The sequence below is a fragment of the Cervus canadensis genome, chromosome 3 (assembly GCF_019320065.1).
Source record: "Cervus canadensis isolate Bull #8, Minnesota chromosome 3, ASM1932006v1, whole genome shotgun sequence".
Taxonomy (NCBI): Eukaryota; Metazoa; Chordata; class Mammalia; order Artiodactyla; family Cervidae; genus Cervus; species Cervus canadensis.
In genome coordinates, this window is record NC_057388.1 from 12135823 (window position 1) to 12156161 (window position 20339).

The window sequence follows — 20339 nt, forward strand, 5'->3', positions numbered from 1 at the left end:
CTATGGCTTTAAATTCTGGAATGCATGGTGTAAGTCTCAATAGTGAAGTCTACAGTGACAATATAATCCATAGGGTTAAAAGTCAACATCTCAGAGCCATTACCCATAATTTAGCAGAAGAGGTTCAGTATAGTGTTCGTAAGACAACTACTCTGTCATTTCCTTTAAGAGAATGACAGGTGTGTTTAGCGATTGTTGGGAGGAATGAGAAGACAGGCATGTCTCCATCAATCTCTTCTACCCTGACATTCAGGGGAACTGATGTCCTTTCTCCGAAATGCCCAAATTATGCCCAAGGATACAGCTCTACTATTGTTTCAATTTCCTTAATGTGGTTGCCTCATTTGTTTCATCTGCTGGCCTGAAAAACCATCTAGCTTTGAAAAAGGACTGCTAGTTGCGTTAGCTGAGACCATGAAGAGGAAAATTCTCCCTCTCTTGCAAGATCGACGATGGGAAATGACAAATACCGAGTCAGCCTTAATTCTGATTGACTTGGACCTAAGACACATGCAGGTGAAACTAGTTCTTGGGAATCTTAGAAAATTGCTCTTGCCTACCCCACTTGTTCAAACTAATAACAGAAAATTGTGATGCAGGAGGAGACAGGCTTGATGCAGGTGTTTGCTCAAGATGCACGAAGCCACTTCTTGGCACTGCGTGCCTATCTGGTGTGTTTGTGAGCATGCCTTCTGAAATTTCAAGAAGTCATAAATTCAACTATTAGAACATTCAGTGCGAAGCTTTTGGGGAGAATCCAAATGCAGGGCTCTTCCAAAGTATTCATCTGTCTTTTTCAAGCAACTTACGATGTGATCATCACAACAAAAATACTATTATCAAACAGTGACATTATCTCTGTTATCAAACAGTTTACTTCTGTTAGAAAAGAACAACTGTTTTCTCTTTTGCTGTGTTCTGTTGAATCCACGGCTCAAAGGGCTCAGATAATTTTGTGACTGTCTTTCAACCTCCACTAATGCCCGGCAGATTGGTACCAGGATCAAAAGTGGTTAAGGAAAAAGAGGCCCACCACAGATTACTAACTAATTTCCTTTCACACCCACCACACATATGCATTTGGGACAACAGGAAATCCTAATTAAAGCAAAAGCCTTCTGCCACACAGCAAGTTTATTCCTAAAATAAATAAAAACAATCTGGCCTCTATACTAGAAAAATGAGCTGCACTGTTGCTTTTTTCTTTCCATTAAGTAGAGTGTGTGTGTATGTGTGTATAAGTAAGCATGCCCATGTGCCTGCTTCTGTTCTAGTTTTTTTTTGCATCTCTCTCTTTTCTTTTAAGCTGAGCTTTATTACTCTTGAAAGCACAGGCCAGTAGTACTGATTAAAGCCAGGGAGGGGCTCCCACACGCATTCCTTCTTGGAACATTTGCTCTATACCTCCTTCTGGATGCCTTCTTTTCCTACTACACCCACCCTTAGGGGTCCTGACCCATTAGGGTTCTGGTGATTTGTGTTGATTCTCTGTGGTTAAAAGAAACCCCCGCTGGACTCTTGCTGAAAAACACCAGGCAGACTGGGGGCTTGTAACCGTGCCTGGCTCTTGCTTTCTCATTCTCGGTATTCAGTTCAGTTCAGTTCAGTCACTCAGTCATGTCCGACTCTTTGCGACTCCATGAATCGCAGCATGCCAGGCCTTCCTGTCCATCACCAACTCTGGGAGTTTACTCAAACCCATGTCCATCGAGTCGGTGATGCCATCCAGCCATCTCATCCTCTGTCGTCCCCTTCTCCTCCTGCCCCCAATCCCTCCCAGCATGAGGGTCTTTTCCAATGAGTCAGCTCTTTGCATCAGGTGGCCAAAGTATTGGAGTTTCAGCTTCAGCATCACTCCTTCCAATGAACACCCAGGACTGATCTCCTTTAGGATGGACTGGTTGGATCTCCTTGCAGTCCAAGGGACTCTCAAGAGTCTTCTCCAACACCACAATTCAAAAGCATCAATTCTTCGGCACTCAGCTTTCTTCACCATCCAACTCTCACATCCATACATGACCACTGGAAAAACCACAACCTTGACTAGATGAACCTTTGTTGGCAAAGTAATGTCTCTGCTTTTTAATATGCTGTCTAGGTTGGTCATAACTTTCCTTTCAAGGAGTAAGCGTCTTTTAATTTCATGGCTGCAATCACCATTCTCAGTGTTATGGTCTGCCATTTTCAAGTGAGAATCTGTCTCACCCATTCTTTCATTTATTTGCACGTAGAGCTCAGAATGCCACATAACTCACCCTTGAGTTTCATATGCCAAAGACTTGGGAGAAAGCATTGTTCACAACCAATCAGTCCTCTCGATATTCAGAGACCTGATCAGAAGAATATTTCACTTCACATCTCTGCTGTGCTTTCCACTATCCAGACCCACTGAGGCTGATTCATTCGAAGGTTTATGTAGGAACACAGTATGAAAAATATATAGGGACTTGGTTGATTCTATCCAGCATGGGTAAATGAGGTGATGCAATTTCCAAAATAGCAAGTGTAAATATTAGTAGACATTTGTACAGGCATATTTATTTTATCACATGAGAAGTGACAGTTCAGTGCCCCGTATTTCTGTATCCTGTGAGCCAGAGTATAGGTAGACAGTTGTGTTTCATTCTCAGAACTTCACTGGCAGGAGAACTCACACAAAATATAGCAAAACAGAAGAGAGTGACCAGGATGGGGAAGGTATTGAACAGCAGATACTCAAACCAGTTGAAGGAACTGGTGATGATTAGTCTGAGAAAAACAAGACTGGGGCAGGGGGGTGGGGAAAGGGAGTAATACAAGAACAATCCCTAAGTATTATTTTGGACCTGATGAATATGATGTCAGAAGGCGCTTCACTAAAGATATCTCCTTGAATTTTCTTTATTCCCATTGGTAGAAGGCAGGATCGCCCAAGAATTAGTGCTAAAATTGGCTAAGAAAGGTGTTTCAGCAGAGTTTGGACCATGTCTTGGGAGAGGCAGAGGAATAGCTGCACTTGATGATTATTACAGTTCCTTCTGACCAGGAGTTTATATGATAATAATAGTTGGGGAACCATCCTTTATATGATATCAACTTTCCAATATTAGAGATTGTTTCATCGTTTTTTTGGCTACGTCTTATGGACAGTAACTCATCAAGAGAAAGACTGTCAGCTGTTTGCACAGAGAAGCATCAGCTAAGTTGTGGTTTGGCCGCTGAAGGCTAAGCTGCCTGAAATCTAACCCAAATTACCGCTAGGTTCTGCTTATGCTAACCTTCTATTTAGTATTTAATGTGCAGCTGCAAATGATTTGAGCCTACCATTTAGGACTCTACCAAGTGGAGTAACCTTCTTGAGTTATGACAAAAGGTTAGAGCATCTTGCTTATGATTCCTGGGATGTTTAAGTGACCTTTCTCAAGGCCCTGGCCAAATGTAAGCCTCCATCCTACCTTAGCAATATTTTGAAGGAAAAAAAAAACAAAAACTATCATTATCCTATCCTAGATGTGGTAGCAAAAAAAGAACCTAATTTTATCTCACTAGGTTCCTTGTGCCAATAATTTCCACCACCAGTATCTCTCCTTCAGATCAAAAGAGGCTGATGAATATTAACCGCTTTTTATAAAGAATGTTAACAAACGTTTGGCACTGTGGTTGAGATGCACTAAACTTGAGCATTAGTATCACTCCTCCCAAAAGTCAGTCATTCTACCCTTCTGAGGACTGTCCTTTTCCATCACTCATGGTGAGCTTAAAAGCCAGACTCCATGGTGGAGCCTCATTTAAGTCATACACATTGACCCGTGTTCCTTTTGTCCCACCAGTCCTCACTGGCTCCCGCTTGCTTCAGCTCCATTGCACTGCCTCTGACCGAGCAAGGTGAAGCTTTCTGAGTATTTCCACTACTCCGTGGTGCCGCCAGAGCTTTGAAAAAGAAATCAGGTTCCAATCAAAAGTGGCAAATGACCTGAGGCTTCTATTATTGTAGGATTATGTTGCTCTCTGATCCTCGTTTCAGAGTAATGTGTTTGACACTCAGATGTAAGCATTTCCTCTTGGATCAGCATCTGATCCTCCATGTTTATGCTTCTGCAGCATCCCGTGTACTGTGTAAATGTTGTTGGGACCCAAAATGCTCATAACCTCATCACCGTCTCCACCGATGGCAAAATGTGTTCCTGGAGCCTGGACATGCTCTCCACTCCACAGGTGGGTTTGTTTTCCCCTACACATAAGAGCATCCTGGTTAAAAGAGATACCTGCCTAATGGAATGGAGTTCCTAAAAGCCAAACCCTCACATCCTATAGGAGCTCAAATCAGTGGGTACACTTGAAAGAGTGGGGCCTGTTTTCGGCAGCCTTCTCTGGAAGCCAAAACCCATTTCCTTTACCGCACATCATGTAATTACTGTAATACGTTAATCCTTAGGTCAGTTTCAAGTGAAAATGAAATAATCCATTTTAAAGCATAGTAATTATGGAAGTTGGCTGTGGTAGGAATCCTGCTTACCCCACAGCATTGTTAAACAAATGCAGAGCGATCCCTGATGGGTGCTTGCCTCGGAGAAAAAGGTATCCCAGTGAAACAGAAATCCAAGCCCTTGCTCACATCTGTAGCCTAGACAACTGCCTCGTGTGTTTGAAGAATTTGTCCAGCCATCTGTTTTCTCCTCTGGAATGTTTGTTAGGGTGGCTCCTGCCATTCCTTGCTCAACAAACGGGAAGTTGAAAATGAAAAAGTTCCAAGGTCTCCAAACTGCTCCTGATGACAGTAACGGGAGGCAAACGAAGGAGCGGAAGTGCAAGAGACCATGAGGGGAGACATCTAAACGCAACTTTCAGAATATACGTGTGTACACACACAGAAGACAACACATATACACGCAAACACACAAATAGCCACATCTTTCCACTTTTCTTTGTGGGGGAATAAAGTACTTACTGTCCACCAGCTAAAAACGGAGCAGAGTTTCCTGTTGTAGCCTTTGACAATGTGAGGAAATATCAAGAAAATTGTATAAGAGAACTAGGAGATAATTCTCAATTTTAACATTCCTTTCCCCTTTCCTGAACCAACAATGCTAGAATGTCTCCATCAGAAGTTTAAAAGATACTGGAAATTTCAGGAGATGTAAGGAAATGTGGAAACCAAGAAGAGCCTCCCAAAAGTCGCCACAAAATAGAGATGTAGAGAATAGTAAAACAAAAGTTCTTTTTATCATCTTAGTGTGGGGGGATGAGCTCCTAAGTTCCTTACCATTTAAGTTCCTCTGCTTTTGCTGATCTTTAACATTTATACAAGTTTTGGGAGTTGTGTGTGGGTATTTTACAGCTTTGTCTTAAATTTCTCAGCAATATGTTGTTTTCTTTTAAAAGTCTTGGAGATTACAAACAGATACAAGTAAACCCTCTAATTAGGAATTTTTAATTGCCCATTTTGATGATTAAATGTGTGTGTGTGTGTTTAGGTTACAGCCCATCGCAGGGGGAGCTGCGGGGTCATTTTTATTAGTTTTAGGGTGCCCGCAGACGCCTGTCTCTGGCCAGAGGTGGAAGCATGTTGGTGGTATGGCTGTGGATGGTGGGCAGACAAGGGAGCAGAAGACATTTGCCCTGCTCCCTCTCTGTCCCAAGTGGGTGCCCACGAGGCGTACCCTCCCTCTGCTAATTTTAGCAATGGCACGACCGTCACAGCATCCGCTCACTCAGGCCCTCCCTGCGTCTGGGTCTCGGACTGCGAGCTTGTCACATGACCACCTGGTCTGCGCGGTCCAGACTGCTAGCGCGTGCTTCTGATTTATAGACTCCATGGCTGCGAAGCCTCGGTTTATTTGTTTGCATAAAAGAGACTAAACTTCCAAATATAATGACATGATCCCTCAGGCTTTTTTTTTTCTTTTAATTACTTTAGGTGTACCAAGCAGACTTTTGGATCTAAATAACCAGAAGTATTCAAGAATGTTAGTTACACCTAACTACTCTTCACTGTCCTTAAACTCAATTCAGCAAAATGTCTTTTAAAATACACTGGAATTCCTGATTCTGAAAATCATTTTAGATCAAATAAAGACCCTCATTTACTATTTTAAAGACCAACTTATATATTGTTTTTTGCAGACTTAATAGCCTCCACACCCAATGTCTGTCCTTCATGAATTTGAGTCCCTATTGAAATCTGGTTCTTATGACCTGAGTGACAACTCTCTGGTTTTAGTCCACGGAGGACACACACTCCTGCTTTGACAAATGTGCTCCGTACATCTGATATTAATACATGTGTATTCTCACGAACAATTGATTTTGAAAATGTTTGTAAATACAAGGGTATTGTGTGTTTTATTAAAGCCTGGGGCTGACAAGTGTAACCACTACAGTATTATCTTTAGTTTCTGCACCATTAGTTTCAAAATTCTCACCTGTCATCTCTGCCTGACTTCAGAAGCAGCAGCACACGCTGATGAAATCCAGCCGGCCTGAAACCAGAGATACACAGAAGCTTGAATGTCAGGGGCAGTAAAGCGTGGTTTCTGGCACAGCCGGGGTCTTTTGTAACGCTGTGTGAAAAGCAAACAGGCGATTTAGTCAAATGATTTTTCCATGCTATCTTTGGCATGGCGAGGAGTTGACAGAGGAAATGTAACCACGCCGTGTTTTGGTAGGAGAGCATGGAGCTGGTGTACAATAAGTCCAAGCCTGTGGCCGTTACTGGAATGGCTTTCCCAACGGGAGACGTCAATAACTTCGTGGTTGGCAGCGAGGAGGGCACAGTCTACACGGCCTGTCGTCATGGAAGGTGAGTTTCTGTTTTCTTTCCTATGACGTGTTCTTCATTTCCGAAAGTCTGTTATCACTTGCTGGATTGTAACACCTTGCATTATGAGAAAGGCATTTCTGAAGAAATGCAAATCACAGTCTCATGTCTTCACTGTTTTATAGCATCCGTCTGCTCTGGTCATTAGCCATTTGTAAGCCTTTGATGGTTCACATTGCCTGGGGGAAAAACACCTGAACTTCTTAGCATATCAGAGAAGATTCTTGACTGCCCTTACCGCCTGCCCCTTCCCAGCTTTAGCCTTCAGGCTCCAGCCACGCATTCATCCCCACCACTGCTGATCCCACCACATATCTGTGAGTTTGTACACCCAGTTTCTCCTGCTGTGTCTGCTATTTCTCTCTTCTTGGCCTGATTAATCTCCCCTGCCCTCATCCTTCAAGAGCCAGCACAAAGGTCTTTCCATGAGCCTCTCTGACTCCCTTGGATGAAGGAAATCATTTCCTCCTGTATGTTTCCATAGAATTTTCATTCCCTTTATTCATTCATTTGTTTAAGGGATATTTCCTGAGCACCTACCATATGTGAGGCACCATCACTTTATAAGGAATGCAGTAAGGAACAAAACGGACCTGGAGTTTATATTCTGGTAGAGGGTGACTGACAGTAAACTAATAAACAAGTAAATATGTGGTTTGAGAAGATGAGTACTTGGGAGAAAATTAAAGTAGAGTCAATGAGATAGGAATACAAGCTGTCAGATGGGTTTGCTTTTTATTTATTTTTATTATCACTTCTGCATTAGCATTCATCAAATTTTTAACTATTCAGCCATCTGCCTTTTTTTTTTTTTTTTTTTAACTATTTCCATCTCATTACTGATTTCCTGCTTGGTGCTGGGAACATAGTAAGTGAGGAGTTAAAAATCTATATAAAGAACAAAGAATGAAAATAACTGCATAATATAGAGAGGTGCCTTAGGGCCCTTCCTCCTGATCAGAGGCCAAAATAGTATGAGATACACGAGGTAGAATGAAGATGCAGAATGAAGATAGGTGATACAAACTCGATCTTGATTGAGAGACTGGCAGATGCTCCTAGGAAAATCTCAGGAAAGAAGTGGAATCCAGTAATTTAAGACTAGATTATAAAATTACACACAAGATTTAACAGATGGACTCATATTTTGAAAGTTTCACTGTGTTCACCTTGGTGCGCTATTTCCCTTTCACTGTAGAAGTTCTAATTTGATGGATTTTGCATCTCTTGCACGCATCACAGGCTGTGTAGATTGCATGAGGAACCGGGAATTGTTCCAAGTCGTTACTCTAGTATGTTTGTGATTTGTTGAAGAACCAGGCATCCATGGCCCAGGTGTAGGACTCTCCCATTCACACAACACAAGCTCAAAGTGCCTACTTTGCTGCCCACAGAAACCAGCAGTATTTTCCCTCCTCACATGAGTAGAAGATGACTAAGAAGATGTTCCTTATGCTTCCATGCCCAGCAGTCTTACTTCCCAGAGTTGGTCTCTCAGTCATGTCTGACTCTTTGTGTCCCTATGGACTGTAGCCTGCCATGCTCCTCTGTCCATGGAATTCTCCAGGTAAAAATACTGGAGTGGGTAGCCGTGTCCTCCTCCAGGGGATCTTCCCGACCCAGAGACAGAAGCCAGGTATCCTACATTGCAGGTAGACTCTTTACCTAGTCTGAGCCACCGAGGAAGCCCCCTTCTCCTTCATCAGTACTGGCTATAACTATGCATCAAAGTTTTCCAAAAGTGTAGAAAGATCTGATAAAGTTGTTCATTCATGGAAATGTTCACTGCACAACTACTCTCAGAAGAGGGCATTACTAGACATTGCCAGGCATGCAGACATCATTCAAGCCTGTTCCTATCTTCAAGAAACTGATGATGGTGGGAAAGGTAAACACGTAAACATCTGCAAGACAGGTGGAATGTCGTAAATGGCCGGAGAGAAGCACGGAAGGCACAGTGGACCAAACAAAGGTTCACTGGTTTATCTACATGTTTATTAGAATCGGCAGGACACAGGTTCAGTTCCCTTAACCCAGGGCCTTAGTTATCTATGAGGGCTCCAGAACATGTTCATTGATAACTTTTCAGATTTTTTTTTTTTTGGAAAATTTTCTAATGTGAATAACCATTTGCATGATGAATGTTCTTGCTCTGTGGCTCTTTTCCTTTTCAAGCACAATCAGAAGATGCACTGTGTTCAAAAGAAGGGGACCTAAGGGGCTTCCCAGGTGGCACATTGGTAAAGAACCTGCCTGCCAATGACATAAGAGATATAGGTTCGATCCTTGGGTCGGGAAGATCATCTGGAGAAGGGAGTGACAGCCCACTCCAGTATTCTTGCCTGGAGAATCCCATGGACAGGGGAGCCTGGCAGGCTATAGTCCATAGGGTCTCAAAGAATCAGACATGACTGAGGCGACTTAGCATGCATGCAAGGTACAAATCACAAGTCATTTTACAACAAGCTTGATTTTGCTCTTTACATTGGTCCATCCATCTGAAATATAAAACACAGGTCTTAGTAAAGTTATAAAGTCAACAGGCATTTGGCTTCAGAGTAATCTTAAGTGGGTCATATAGGGCTACAGAGGAGAGGTGTGAAATTTCTATTTTTCACCTAACATGGAAAAGGTGCAAATCCACTTCCATAAATTAAATAAGGTCCTCATTTTTCACCCTATAAACCCTTTCAGGATGCTGTTAAGGGCAAGCGGAATCTCACCTGGGGCCACTTCAAAGATCAGTTCCTCGAGTTCTCTAGAACGAATGTAAATGATCACATGTAGGACTGCTGTCAGCAGTTTTCCCAGGCATAATTTTTGAGTGTCTGTCACACTACAGCCCTTGGCTAGTGATTTCAAATTTTGCTCAACACACTGACATTTACTGGTGCCCCAGAAGCTCACATGCTTTGATAACGTCATTCATTTTCACTCTTTGTGATGTAATATTTAGATACCACAACCCCTCTGTATTGGTCATAATTATAACCTTGTGCACATGAATTTTTAAAATACAGCATTTTGATATACTTTGTAATTGGGTGTTATTGCATGCAGACTGTTGTATAATAACGGGTGATGGAAACAATCCCAGCTTAGTTAAATAAATGACATATGTCTGTGGATAACTTTCAAATTGTGTATCACCATTTCTCAAATGTACTTCCCTTGGGGAGAAAGGCGTAAGTTTGTCTCTTCCTTTGCTGTTTTGTTCAACAAGTGTTTATTGAGCACTTACTACACTTTGCAACAAGAAAAACAAGGCACCAGCCCTTATGGAATTTACATTTAGTGGATTTGTAAATTTCTCTCCTCCTTTCAGTGAAAATATGATTTCCTCTGTATTACATTTAAGTTATTTTGCCTATTATTTTTGTGGCAACAAGTGTTTCCACAAAGTTTTACATTTTCAGGAGTGTCAACCTAATTTAAGAAATTTTCTTGAGGGACTTCCTTCAAGGTCCAGTGGTTAAGGCTTTGTCTTCCAATGCAAGGGGTGTGGGTTTGATCCCTGGTGGGGGAGCTAGGATCTCAAATGCCTGGTGACCAAAAAACCAAAACAGAAAAAAACAGAGGCAATGTTGTAACCAATTCAATAAAGACTTTAAAAATGGCCCACAGCAAAAAAAAAAGAAAAAACTTTAAAGAAAAAGCATTTTCTTGAAAGAATAAATGCATGTACTCAAGGATATGTGAAGTTTTATAGCCAAAGAGAAAGTGAAGTTGCTCAGTTGTGTCCAACTCTTTGCAACCCATGGGCTGTAGCCTACCAGGCTCCTCCGTCCATGGAATTTTTCCAAGCAAGAGTACTGGAGTGAGTTGCCATTTCCTCCTCCAGGGGATCTTCCTGACCCAGGGATCGAACCCAGGTCTTAAGTCTTCTCTAAAAGGAGTTAAAATGGAAGTTGTGCCAAATGTCGTCACAAGAATAGAATCATCTTATTATAACTATGAAAGCTCTGGGATCTGAGTATATAGTTGTCCCCTGGTATCTGAATCCATGGGGAATTGGTTCCAGGAGTCCTTGCAGGTACCAAAATCTAAGGATTTTCAAGTTCCATCTAAAAATGGCACAGTATAGCTGCCCCTCCATATCACAGGCATCAGTGGATATGTATGTGTTTTCTATCAAAGTATTAATAGCTTCATCAGCAGTGATGGGCTTTGAGATACTCCCGAAAAAGGATTAAGTGATAAAATTTGATGGTAAATTCTGAAGATTTAAAAGATGTTATTGCTCCATGTTTTTAAATTACTGAGAGCAGGATAGGATTTATTTCTCTCAAGGTAACTGTAACAGTGAGTTTCATGTCTGGTGGTTTATGGCTGTCCTAAATTATGGAGAAGCAATCGTGCAGAGACAAACCTGTTTTGTTTTGTTTTGTTTCCTTAAAAGCAGTCCCTGATTTGTGAAGGTCACTGAAACCCTTGTCTTGTGTGGTCTTCATGCAGCAAAGCCGGCATCGGGGAGGTCTTCGAAGGCCACCAAGGGCCCGTGACAGGGATTAACTGCCATATGGCAGTGGGCCCAATCGACTTCTCACACCTGTTTGTCACATCGTCATTTGACTGGACCGTCAAGCTGTGGACTACAAAGGTAAGCACACCTTGGTTGACTTTCCCAGCGGCCACCTAGGCAAGAGGACAGTGTTGTCCCCTGCGAGGCACTGTGGAGAGTCTGAAGTCTCTTCTAGGAGACCTGACGTGGGGAATTCATACAACTTTCTGGTGAACCCGAGCTGCGTGCGAGCTAGTTAAGGCTCACTTTTTCAGTCCACTTAATTTATTTTAGCATATATAAGTAATATATGTTACTGGAGAATACTCTAATTGTAAAAATTCAGACCATGCAAATAATGATAAAATAAGTCCTCCTTCACCAACACTAAGCCTCCCCATGGCATCCCCTTCATTGACTTTGACCCTAGCCTTCTCCCCAGAGGTGTACCCCCTGTTATCAGTTCAGTATTGAGTATCCAGAGCTTTGCAGTGGTTATATACATCTGTATCTATGGAAATACAGGACTTGAGATGGGTTTCTTGGTTTGGGAGGTTCGGGTTTTAGGGACTTTTTGAGTTTTGGTGGTTTTCAAATAAGTAAATGGCACTGTCTTATTTGTACTTTTAAAAAATATTTATTTGTTTATGATGGTGTTGGTCTTTATTGCTTTGCAAGGGCCTTCTCTAATTGCTGTGAGTGGGGGCTGCTCTTCATTGCGGTACACGGGCTTCTCATTTCGGTGTCTTCTCTTGTTGCAGAGCACAGTCTCTAGGCACATGGGCTTCAGTAGTTGTGGCTCATGGGCCCTAGAGCGCAGGCTCAGTAGTTGTGGCCCATGGGCTTATGTGCTCCAGGGCATGTAGGATCTTCCTGGATGAGGGATCGAACCAGTATCATCTGCATTGGCAGGCAGAATCTTATCCACTGTGCCACCAGGGTAGTCCTCTTATTTGTACTTTTAAAGGTAATTCTGATCATGTTTGGGAGCAAGAAAAACTAGGAAAGGCCACCTACAAGAAAGGTGCAGGAGTCCAGGGAAGAAATGACAGTGGCTTAGATCAATAGTTTGAAATGGAGAAAAATAGATGGATTCAAGAATCATTTATGAGGAGAACATCACAGAATTTGGCAATTGATTTGATTCAAGGAAGGTGAGAGAGAGAGTCAGCAGAAAAGAGCCCAGGTTTAAGACTGGGGCAGCTGGAGAGCTGGGGTGGCATTCATTGCGCTGAACAATGCCCAGAGAAGGGCGTGATGATAAGGGGCAGCAGACAGGTTGGGTTTAAGGTGCCTGGGAGGCACAACTCACAACCTTCACTACGCAGTTTGAGAATTGGGACCGAAGAAGAGGGAGAGTTTGGGGCTGCAGGTACGGACTTAATTGCAATAAGAATAACAATGATTATTAAGTCCAAGGAATGGATCTTAAAAGAAATGCTGAGACACAATGCAGAGAAAGAAAATATTTAGGAAATAAATAGGAGTTATGGAAGTAGAAAAGAAGGTTAAAATTAACAACCCAAGAAATGGGAAAAAATAGAATTGTTTGCAAATGGGGCTTCCAGGATATTAATGAAAAGAGACCATATCAAGAGGACAGAGTTGGCTCTTAACTGCTTGAAAAACAACCATGCTTAGAAATTCAAACTAAAACCAAGTTGAGAAACCTTTTTTCAACTATGAGACTGACACAAATCCAGAAGATAGCATTCTCTGTGGTGAGACTGAAAGAAAACAACCATTCTCCTACAATGTCATTGGACATGCAAATAGTACAACACTAGGGAGGGGAATTTGGCAATATCTAAAAATAATGAATACATATTTGCTCATTGATAGAGCAGTTCCCACTTCTAGGATTCTAATGCCAAAGATATATTAGCAATAAATAAGAAAAAGACTTATGCAGAGAGATTTCTTTTTTTTTTTTTTGAGAGATTTCTTGATAGAGAAAGACTACCTTGAATCGCAGAACACTGGAAAAAACCCAAAAGTCCATCAGTAGGACACTGAATAAATCAGAAGTATGGCATGTCCACATAAGGGAGTACTATTCAGATGTAGAGAGAAGTGAAGATGTTCTCGTACTCTTATGAAGTGATCTCTAGAGTACATTTTTTAAATGAGAAAAGCAAGGTGGAGAAACATGTAAACGGTTCATTGTCATCATTTACTGTTTACTTATACATTTTTAAAATTTAATTTTTATTTTATAGTATAGTTGGTTTGCAATGTTGTGTTGATTTTAGGAGTCCAGCGAAGTGACTCAGTTCTTTTTCGGGTCGTTTTCCCATAGAGTTTCTTGTAGAGTATTGAGTAGAGCTCCCTGGGCTGTACAGTAGTCTCGGGCTCCTGATTTATCCCTCCCTCCACTCTCCCCTTCGGTAACCGTAAGTCTGGTGTTGAACTCTGTGAGTCTGTTTCTATATTGTGAACAGGTCCATTTGTATCATTGTTTTAGATTCCACATACAAGTGATATCATATGATGTTTGTATTTCTGTCTGATTACTTCGCTTGGTATAATAATCTCTAGGTGTGCTGCAAATGGTATTATTCTTGGTTGTGACTGAGTAATATTCCATTATGTATTACATACCACGTCCTCTTTATCCACTCTTCTCTCTGTGGACATTTATGTCGCTTCTATGTTTTGGCTATTGTAAATAGCACTGCAGTGAACATTAGGGTACATGTATCTCTTTAAAAAAACTTTTTTTGGCGTACAGTTGATTTACAATGTTGTGTTAGTTTTAGATGTACAGCAAAGTGAATCAGTTATTCATACACATATAGCCATACTTTTTTTTAGATTATTTTCCCATATGGGTCATTGCAGAGTATTGAGTATAGTTCCCTGTGCTGAACAGTAGATTCTTATTATTATCTATTTTATATATAGTAGTTATAGTAGTAATGTATTTATATCTATGTTACGTATATATGTGCAAATCCCAATCTCCCAATTTATCCCTCCCCTACTTACGCCCTGGGAACTGTAAGTTTGCGTTCTACCTCTGTGACTGTACTTCTGTTTTGTAAAAAATTCATTTTACCCCCCTCCTGTTTTGGTTCCACATATTAGTGACATATGATATTTGTCTTTCTGTGTCTGACTTAGTTCACTCAGTACGACAGTATCTAAGTCCATCCATGTTGCTGCAAATGGCATTATTTCCTTCTTTTTCATTGCTGAGTAATATTCTGTTGTGTATGTACCACATCTTCTTTATCCATTCCTCTGTTGATGGACATTTAGGTTGCTTCTATGTCTTGCCTATTATAAACAGTGCTGCAGTGAACATTGGGGTGTATGTATCTTTTCTAATTATGGTTTTGTTTCAATATATGCCCGAGTGGGATTGCTGGATCATATGGTAACTCTATTTTTAGCTGTTTAAGAAACCCCCATACTGTGCTTTATAATGGTTGTACCAATTTACATCCCACTAATAGCATAGAAGACTCTTGAGAGTCCCTTGGACTGCAGGGAGATCCAACCAGTCCATCCTAAAGGATATCAGTCCTGGGTGTTCATTGGAAGGACTGATGCTGAAGCTGAAACTCCAATACTTTGGCCACCTGATGCGAAGAGTTGACTCATTGGAAAAGACCCTGATACTGGGAGGGATTGGGGGCAGGAGAAGGGATCGACAGAGGATGAGATGGCTGGATGGCATCACCGACTCAATGGGCATGAGTTTGAGTAGACTCTGGAAGTTGGTGATGGACAGGGAGGCCTGGCATGCTGCAGTTATGGGATCCCAAAGAGTCGGACACAACTGAGCGACTGAACTGAACTGAACTGAATAGCATAGGAGAGTTCCCTTTTCTCCAAACCCTCTCCAGCATTTATTGTTTGTAGACTTTTTGATGATAGCCATTCTGACTAGCATGAATTGGTATGTCATTGTAGTTTTGATTTGCATTTCTCTAAGGGTTAGCAATGTTGAGCATCTTTTCATATGCTTTTGGGACATTCTGTATATCTTCTTGGGAGAAATGTCTCTTTATATCTTTGGCCCATTTCTTGATTGGGTTGTTTGTTTTTATACTGAGCTGCATAAGCTGTTTATATATTTGGAGGATTAATCCCTTGTTGGTTGCATCATTTGCAAATACTTTCTTCCATTCTGTGGATTGTCTTTTGGTTTTGTTTATGGTTTCCTTTGTGGAGCAAAAGCTTTTAAGTTTAATTGGGTCCCACTAGTTTATTTTTGGTTTTACTTTCATTACTCTTGGAGGTGGATCCAAAAAGATATTGCTGTGATTTATGTCAGTGTTCTGCATATGTTTTCCTCTGAAGGGAGCTTATTTTTGTGTATGGTGTTAAAGAATATTCTAATTTCATTCTTTTACACGTAGTGGACATGTAGTCAACTTTATTCAACAACACTTATTGAAGAAACTGCCTTTTCTCCATTTTATATTCTTGCCTCCTTTGTCAAAGATAAGGTGCCCATAGGGGCATGGGTTTATCTCTAGGCTTTCTGTCTTGTTCCATTGATCTGTATGTCCATTTGTGTACCAATTTCATAATGTTTTGATGACTGTGGCTTTGTAGTACAGTGTGAAGTCAGGGAGCCTGACTCCTCCAGCTCCATTTTTCTTTCTCAGGTCTACTATGGCTATTCAGGATCTTGTGTATTTCCATACAGATTTTAAAATTGCTGTCTAGTTCTATGAAAAATGCCATTGGTAATTTAATAGGAATTGCATTGAACCTGTACATTGCCTTCAGTAGTATATTCATTTTGACAATATTGATTCTTCTAATTCAAGAACATGGTATATCTTTCCATCTGTTTGTATCATCTCTGACTTCTCTCATCAACGTCTTATAGTTTTCAAAGTATAGGTCTTTTGCTCCTTATGTAGATTTATTCCTAGATATTTTAGTTTTTTTGATGCAATGGTAAATGGGATTGTTGCCTTAATTTCTCCTTGTGATCTTTCATTGTTAGTGTATAGAAATGCATGAGGTTTCTGTGTATTGATTTTGTATCCTGCAACTTTACCAAGTTCACTGATGAGTTTTAGTAGTTCTCTGGTAGCATCTTTAGGATTTTCTTTTTTTAATTAATTTATTTAACTGGAGGCTAATTGCCTCACAATATTGTGGTGGTTTTTACCATACATTGACATGAATCAGCCACAGGTGTATGTTTCCCCCATCCTGAACTATATGTAGTATCATGCCATCTGCAAACAGTGACAGTTTTACTACTTCTTTTTTCAACTTGAATTCTTTTTATTACTTTTTCTTCTCTGATTGCTGTGATTAGAGCTTCCAAACCTATGTTGAATTAAAGTGACAAGAGTAGACATTCTTGTCTTGTTCCTAGTCCTAGAGTAAATGCTTTCAACATTTCCTCATACAGTGTGGTGTTAGCTGTGGGTTTGTCATATATGGCTTATGTTATGTTGACATGGTTTCCTTCTATGTGCACCTTTTAGAGAGTTTTTATCATAAGTGGATACTGAATTTTGTCAAAAGTTTTTTCTGCATCTATTGAGATGATCATATGGTTTTTATTCTTCAGTTTGTTAGTGTGATGCTTCACACTGACTTGAAAATATTGAAAACTTCTTGCATCCCTGGATAAATCCCACTTGATCAAGGTGTATGATCTTTTTAATGTAGGAATTATGTTTGCTGATATTGTGTGAGGATTTTTGCATCTAAGTCCATCAGTGATATTGGCCTGCAGTTTTATTTTTTTATGATATTTCTGTCTGGTTTTGGTGTCAGGGTAATACTTCATAGAATTAGTCTGGGAGTGTTTCTTCCTCTGCAGTTTTTTTGGGAATAGTTTCAGAACTATAGGTGTTACCTCTTCTCTAAATGTGGATTTCCCCAGTGGCTCAGTGGTAAAAAAATCTGCATGTAATGCAGGAGACACTGCTTTGAGACACAGGTTTGATCCTTGGGTCAGGAAGATCCCTTGGAGGAGAAAATGGTAATAACCCATTCTAGTATTCTTGCTGGAAGAATCCTATGGACAGATGAGCCATGGACTTTAGTCCATGGGATCACAGAGTCAGACATGACTGAGCATGCATGCACACACTTCTCTCAATGTTTGATAGAATTTTCCTGTGAAGCCATTTGGTCCTAGACTTGTGTTTGTTGGGAGTTTTTAAATCATAGTTTCACTTTCAGTGCTTGTGATTATTCTGTTAATATTTTCTGTGTCTTTCTGGTTCAGACTTTGTAGATTATATCTTTCTAAGAATTTGTCCATTTTTTTCAGGTTGTCCATTTTATTGGCATAGAGTTGCTTGTAGTAGTCTTTTATGATCATTTGCATTTCTGTGATGTCAATTGTAACTTCTCCTTTTTCATTTCTAATAGTATTAATTTGAGCCCTCTTTTTTTCTTGACGAGTCTAGGTAAAGACCTATCCATTTTGTTTATCTTTTCAGAGAACCAACTTTTAGCTTCACTGAGTTTTTTCTGTTGTTTTCTTTATTTCATTTATTTCTGTTCTGATCTTTGATTTCTTTCCTTATACTAGCGTTGTGTTTTATTCTTTTTCTAGTTGCTTTAGCTGTAAAGTTTGGTTGTTTATTTGGGATTTCCTCATTGATTTCTTCAGTGATCCATTAGTTGTTTAGTAGCATATTGCTTAACCTGCGTGTGTTTGTGGCTTTTACAACTTTTTTTTCTTATAGTTGATTTCTAATGTCATATCATTCCTGTCAAAAAAGATATTTGATATGTTTTCAGTTTTCTTACATTTATCAAGGCTTGCTTTATGGCCCAGCATGTGATCTATCTCAGAGAATGTTTCACATGCACTTGAGAAGAATGTGTATTCTGCTGCTTTTGTATGGAATGCTCTATAAATATCAGTTAAGTCCAGCTGGTCTAATGTTTCATTTAAGGCTTATATTTCCTTATTAATTTTCTGTCTGTATGATCTGTCCATTGTTGTAAGTGGGGTGTTAAAGTCCCCCACTATTATTGTGTTACTGTCAATTATCCCTTTTGTGTTTGTTGGTGCTTGTCTTATGTACTGAGGTGCTTCTGTGTTGGGTGCATAAATATTTACAATTATTATGTCTTATTGGATTGATCCCTTGATCATTATGTAGTGTCCTTCCTTGTCTCTTGTAGTAGTCTTTGTTTTGAAGTCTATATTGTCTGTTATGATATTTGATTTCCATTTACATGAAATATCTTTTTCCATCCCCTCAGTTTCAGTCTGTATGTGTTCCTAGGTGTGAAATGAGTCTCTTGTAGACAGCATATATACTGGTTTTGTTTTTGTATCTATTCAGCAAGTCTGTGTCTTTTGATTGGAGCATTTCATTCATTTTCATTTAAAGTAAGTATTGATATGTATATTCCTACTTGCATTTTCTTAAATGTTTTGGGTTTGTTTTTGTAGGTCTTTTTTCTTTCCTCTTTTGTTCTCTTTTGTGATTTGATGAGTATCTTGAGTACTGTGTTTGGATTGCTTTTTTACTTTTTATGTATATTTCTATTATAGATTTTTGGCTTGTGGTTACAAAAAGGTTTCAATATAGCAATCTGTATGTATACAAGGTTGTTTTATGTTATTGGTCTCTTAATTTCAAATGCATTTCAAATATCCCACATTTATATCCTCCTCTTCTCATGATTGCTGGTTTTGTTTATTTGTATGTGAATGATTTCCTACTTTTACTGTATTTTTACCCTAACCAGTTACCCTAACCAGTGAACTTTTCTGTTAGTAATTTTCTTCTTTCTAGTTGTGACTTTTTCTTTTCCTCCTAGAGAAGTTCTTTTCACACTTATTACAAAGCTGGTCCAGTGGTGCTAAAGTCTCTTACTTTTTGCTTGTCTGTAAAGCTGTTGATTTCTCCATCAGATCTGAATGAGAGCCTTGCTAGGTAGAGTATTGTTCATTGTAGGTTCTTCCCTTTTATCACTTGTAATATGTCACGTCCCTCCCTCCTGGCCTGCAGAGTTTCTGCTGCAAAATCAGCTGATAATCTTATGGGAGTTCCTTTGTATGTTATTTGTTGCTTTTAATATTTTTTTCTTTGTCTTTAATTCTTGTCAGTTCGATTACTATTTTTCTCAGCATGTTCCTCCTTGGGTTTATCCTGCATGGGCCTCTCTGCAATGTCTGGATTTGGGTGCCTATTTCCTTTTTTGTGTTAGGAAAGTTTTCAGCTATTATCTCTTCAAACATTTTCTCAGATACTTTCTCTCTTTTCCTTTTGGGTCCCCTATAATGCAAATATTGGTACATTTAATGTTGCCTCAGAGGTCTCTTAGACTGTTCTCATTTCTTTTAGTTCTTTTTTCTTTATTCTGTTCTGTAGCAGTGATTTCCCCAGTTTGTTTTCTAGGTCATTTATTCGTTCTGCCTCATTTATTCTGCTATTATTCCTTCTAGTGTATTTTTCATTTCTGTTATTGTATTGTTCTCTGTTTGTTCTTTAAAGCTTCTGTTGTTGTTGTTCAGTCACTAAGTCATGTCCAGTTCTTTGCGACCCCATGGACTGCAGCACACCAGCCTTCCCCATCCTTCACTATCTCCTGGAGTTTGCTCAAACTCATGTCCATTGAGTAGGTTATGCTATGTAACCTCAACACCTGCCACCCCTTTCTCTTTTTGCCCTCTATCTTTCCCAGCATCAGGGTCTTTTCCAATGAGTTGGCTTTTTGCATCAGGTGGCCAAAGTATTAGAGCTTAAGCTTCAGCATCAGTCCTTCCAATGAATATTCTGGATTGATTTCCTTTAAGATGGACTGGTCGGATCTCCTTGCAGTCCAAGGGACTCTCAAGAGTCTTCTCTAGCACCACAGTTCAATTTTCAAAATCTAGCACCACATTTCAATGTTCAAAAACATCAATTCTTTGGCTCTTTATTGAACATTTCTTATATCGTCTCGCTCTGTGTCTCCATTCTGTTTTCAGTATCTGGGATCATCTTTACTATCATTACTCTGAATTCTTTTTCAGGAAATTGCCTATCTCCACTTCACTTAATTGTTCTTCTTTATTTTCCTCCTTCGTCTGCCGCATATTTCTCTGCTGTC

The 20339-nt window shown here is 40.0% G+C and overlaps 1 protein-coding gene across 5 annotated transcripts in view; it reads left to right on the plus strand.

Moving 5' to 3' along the window:
- Positions 1-20339, plus strand: part of DYNC1I1 (dynein cytoplasmic 1 intermediate chain 1) — a 370739-nt gene that overhangs the window by 286308 nt on the left and 64092 nt on the right. For all 5 annotated transcript variants that reach the window (XM_043462652.1, XM_043462651.1, XM_043462655.1 and 2 more), the window contains 3 exons: positions 4081-4194; positions 6645-6778; positions 11252-11396. In XM_043462652.1, coding sequence (XP_043318587.1) covers positions 4081-4194; positions 6645-6778; positions 11252-11396 — 393 coding nt within the window. The remainder of the gene's footprint in view (positions 1-4080; positions 4195-6644; positions 6779-11251; positions 11397-20339) is intronic.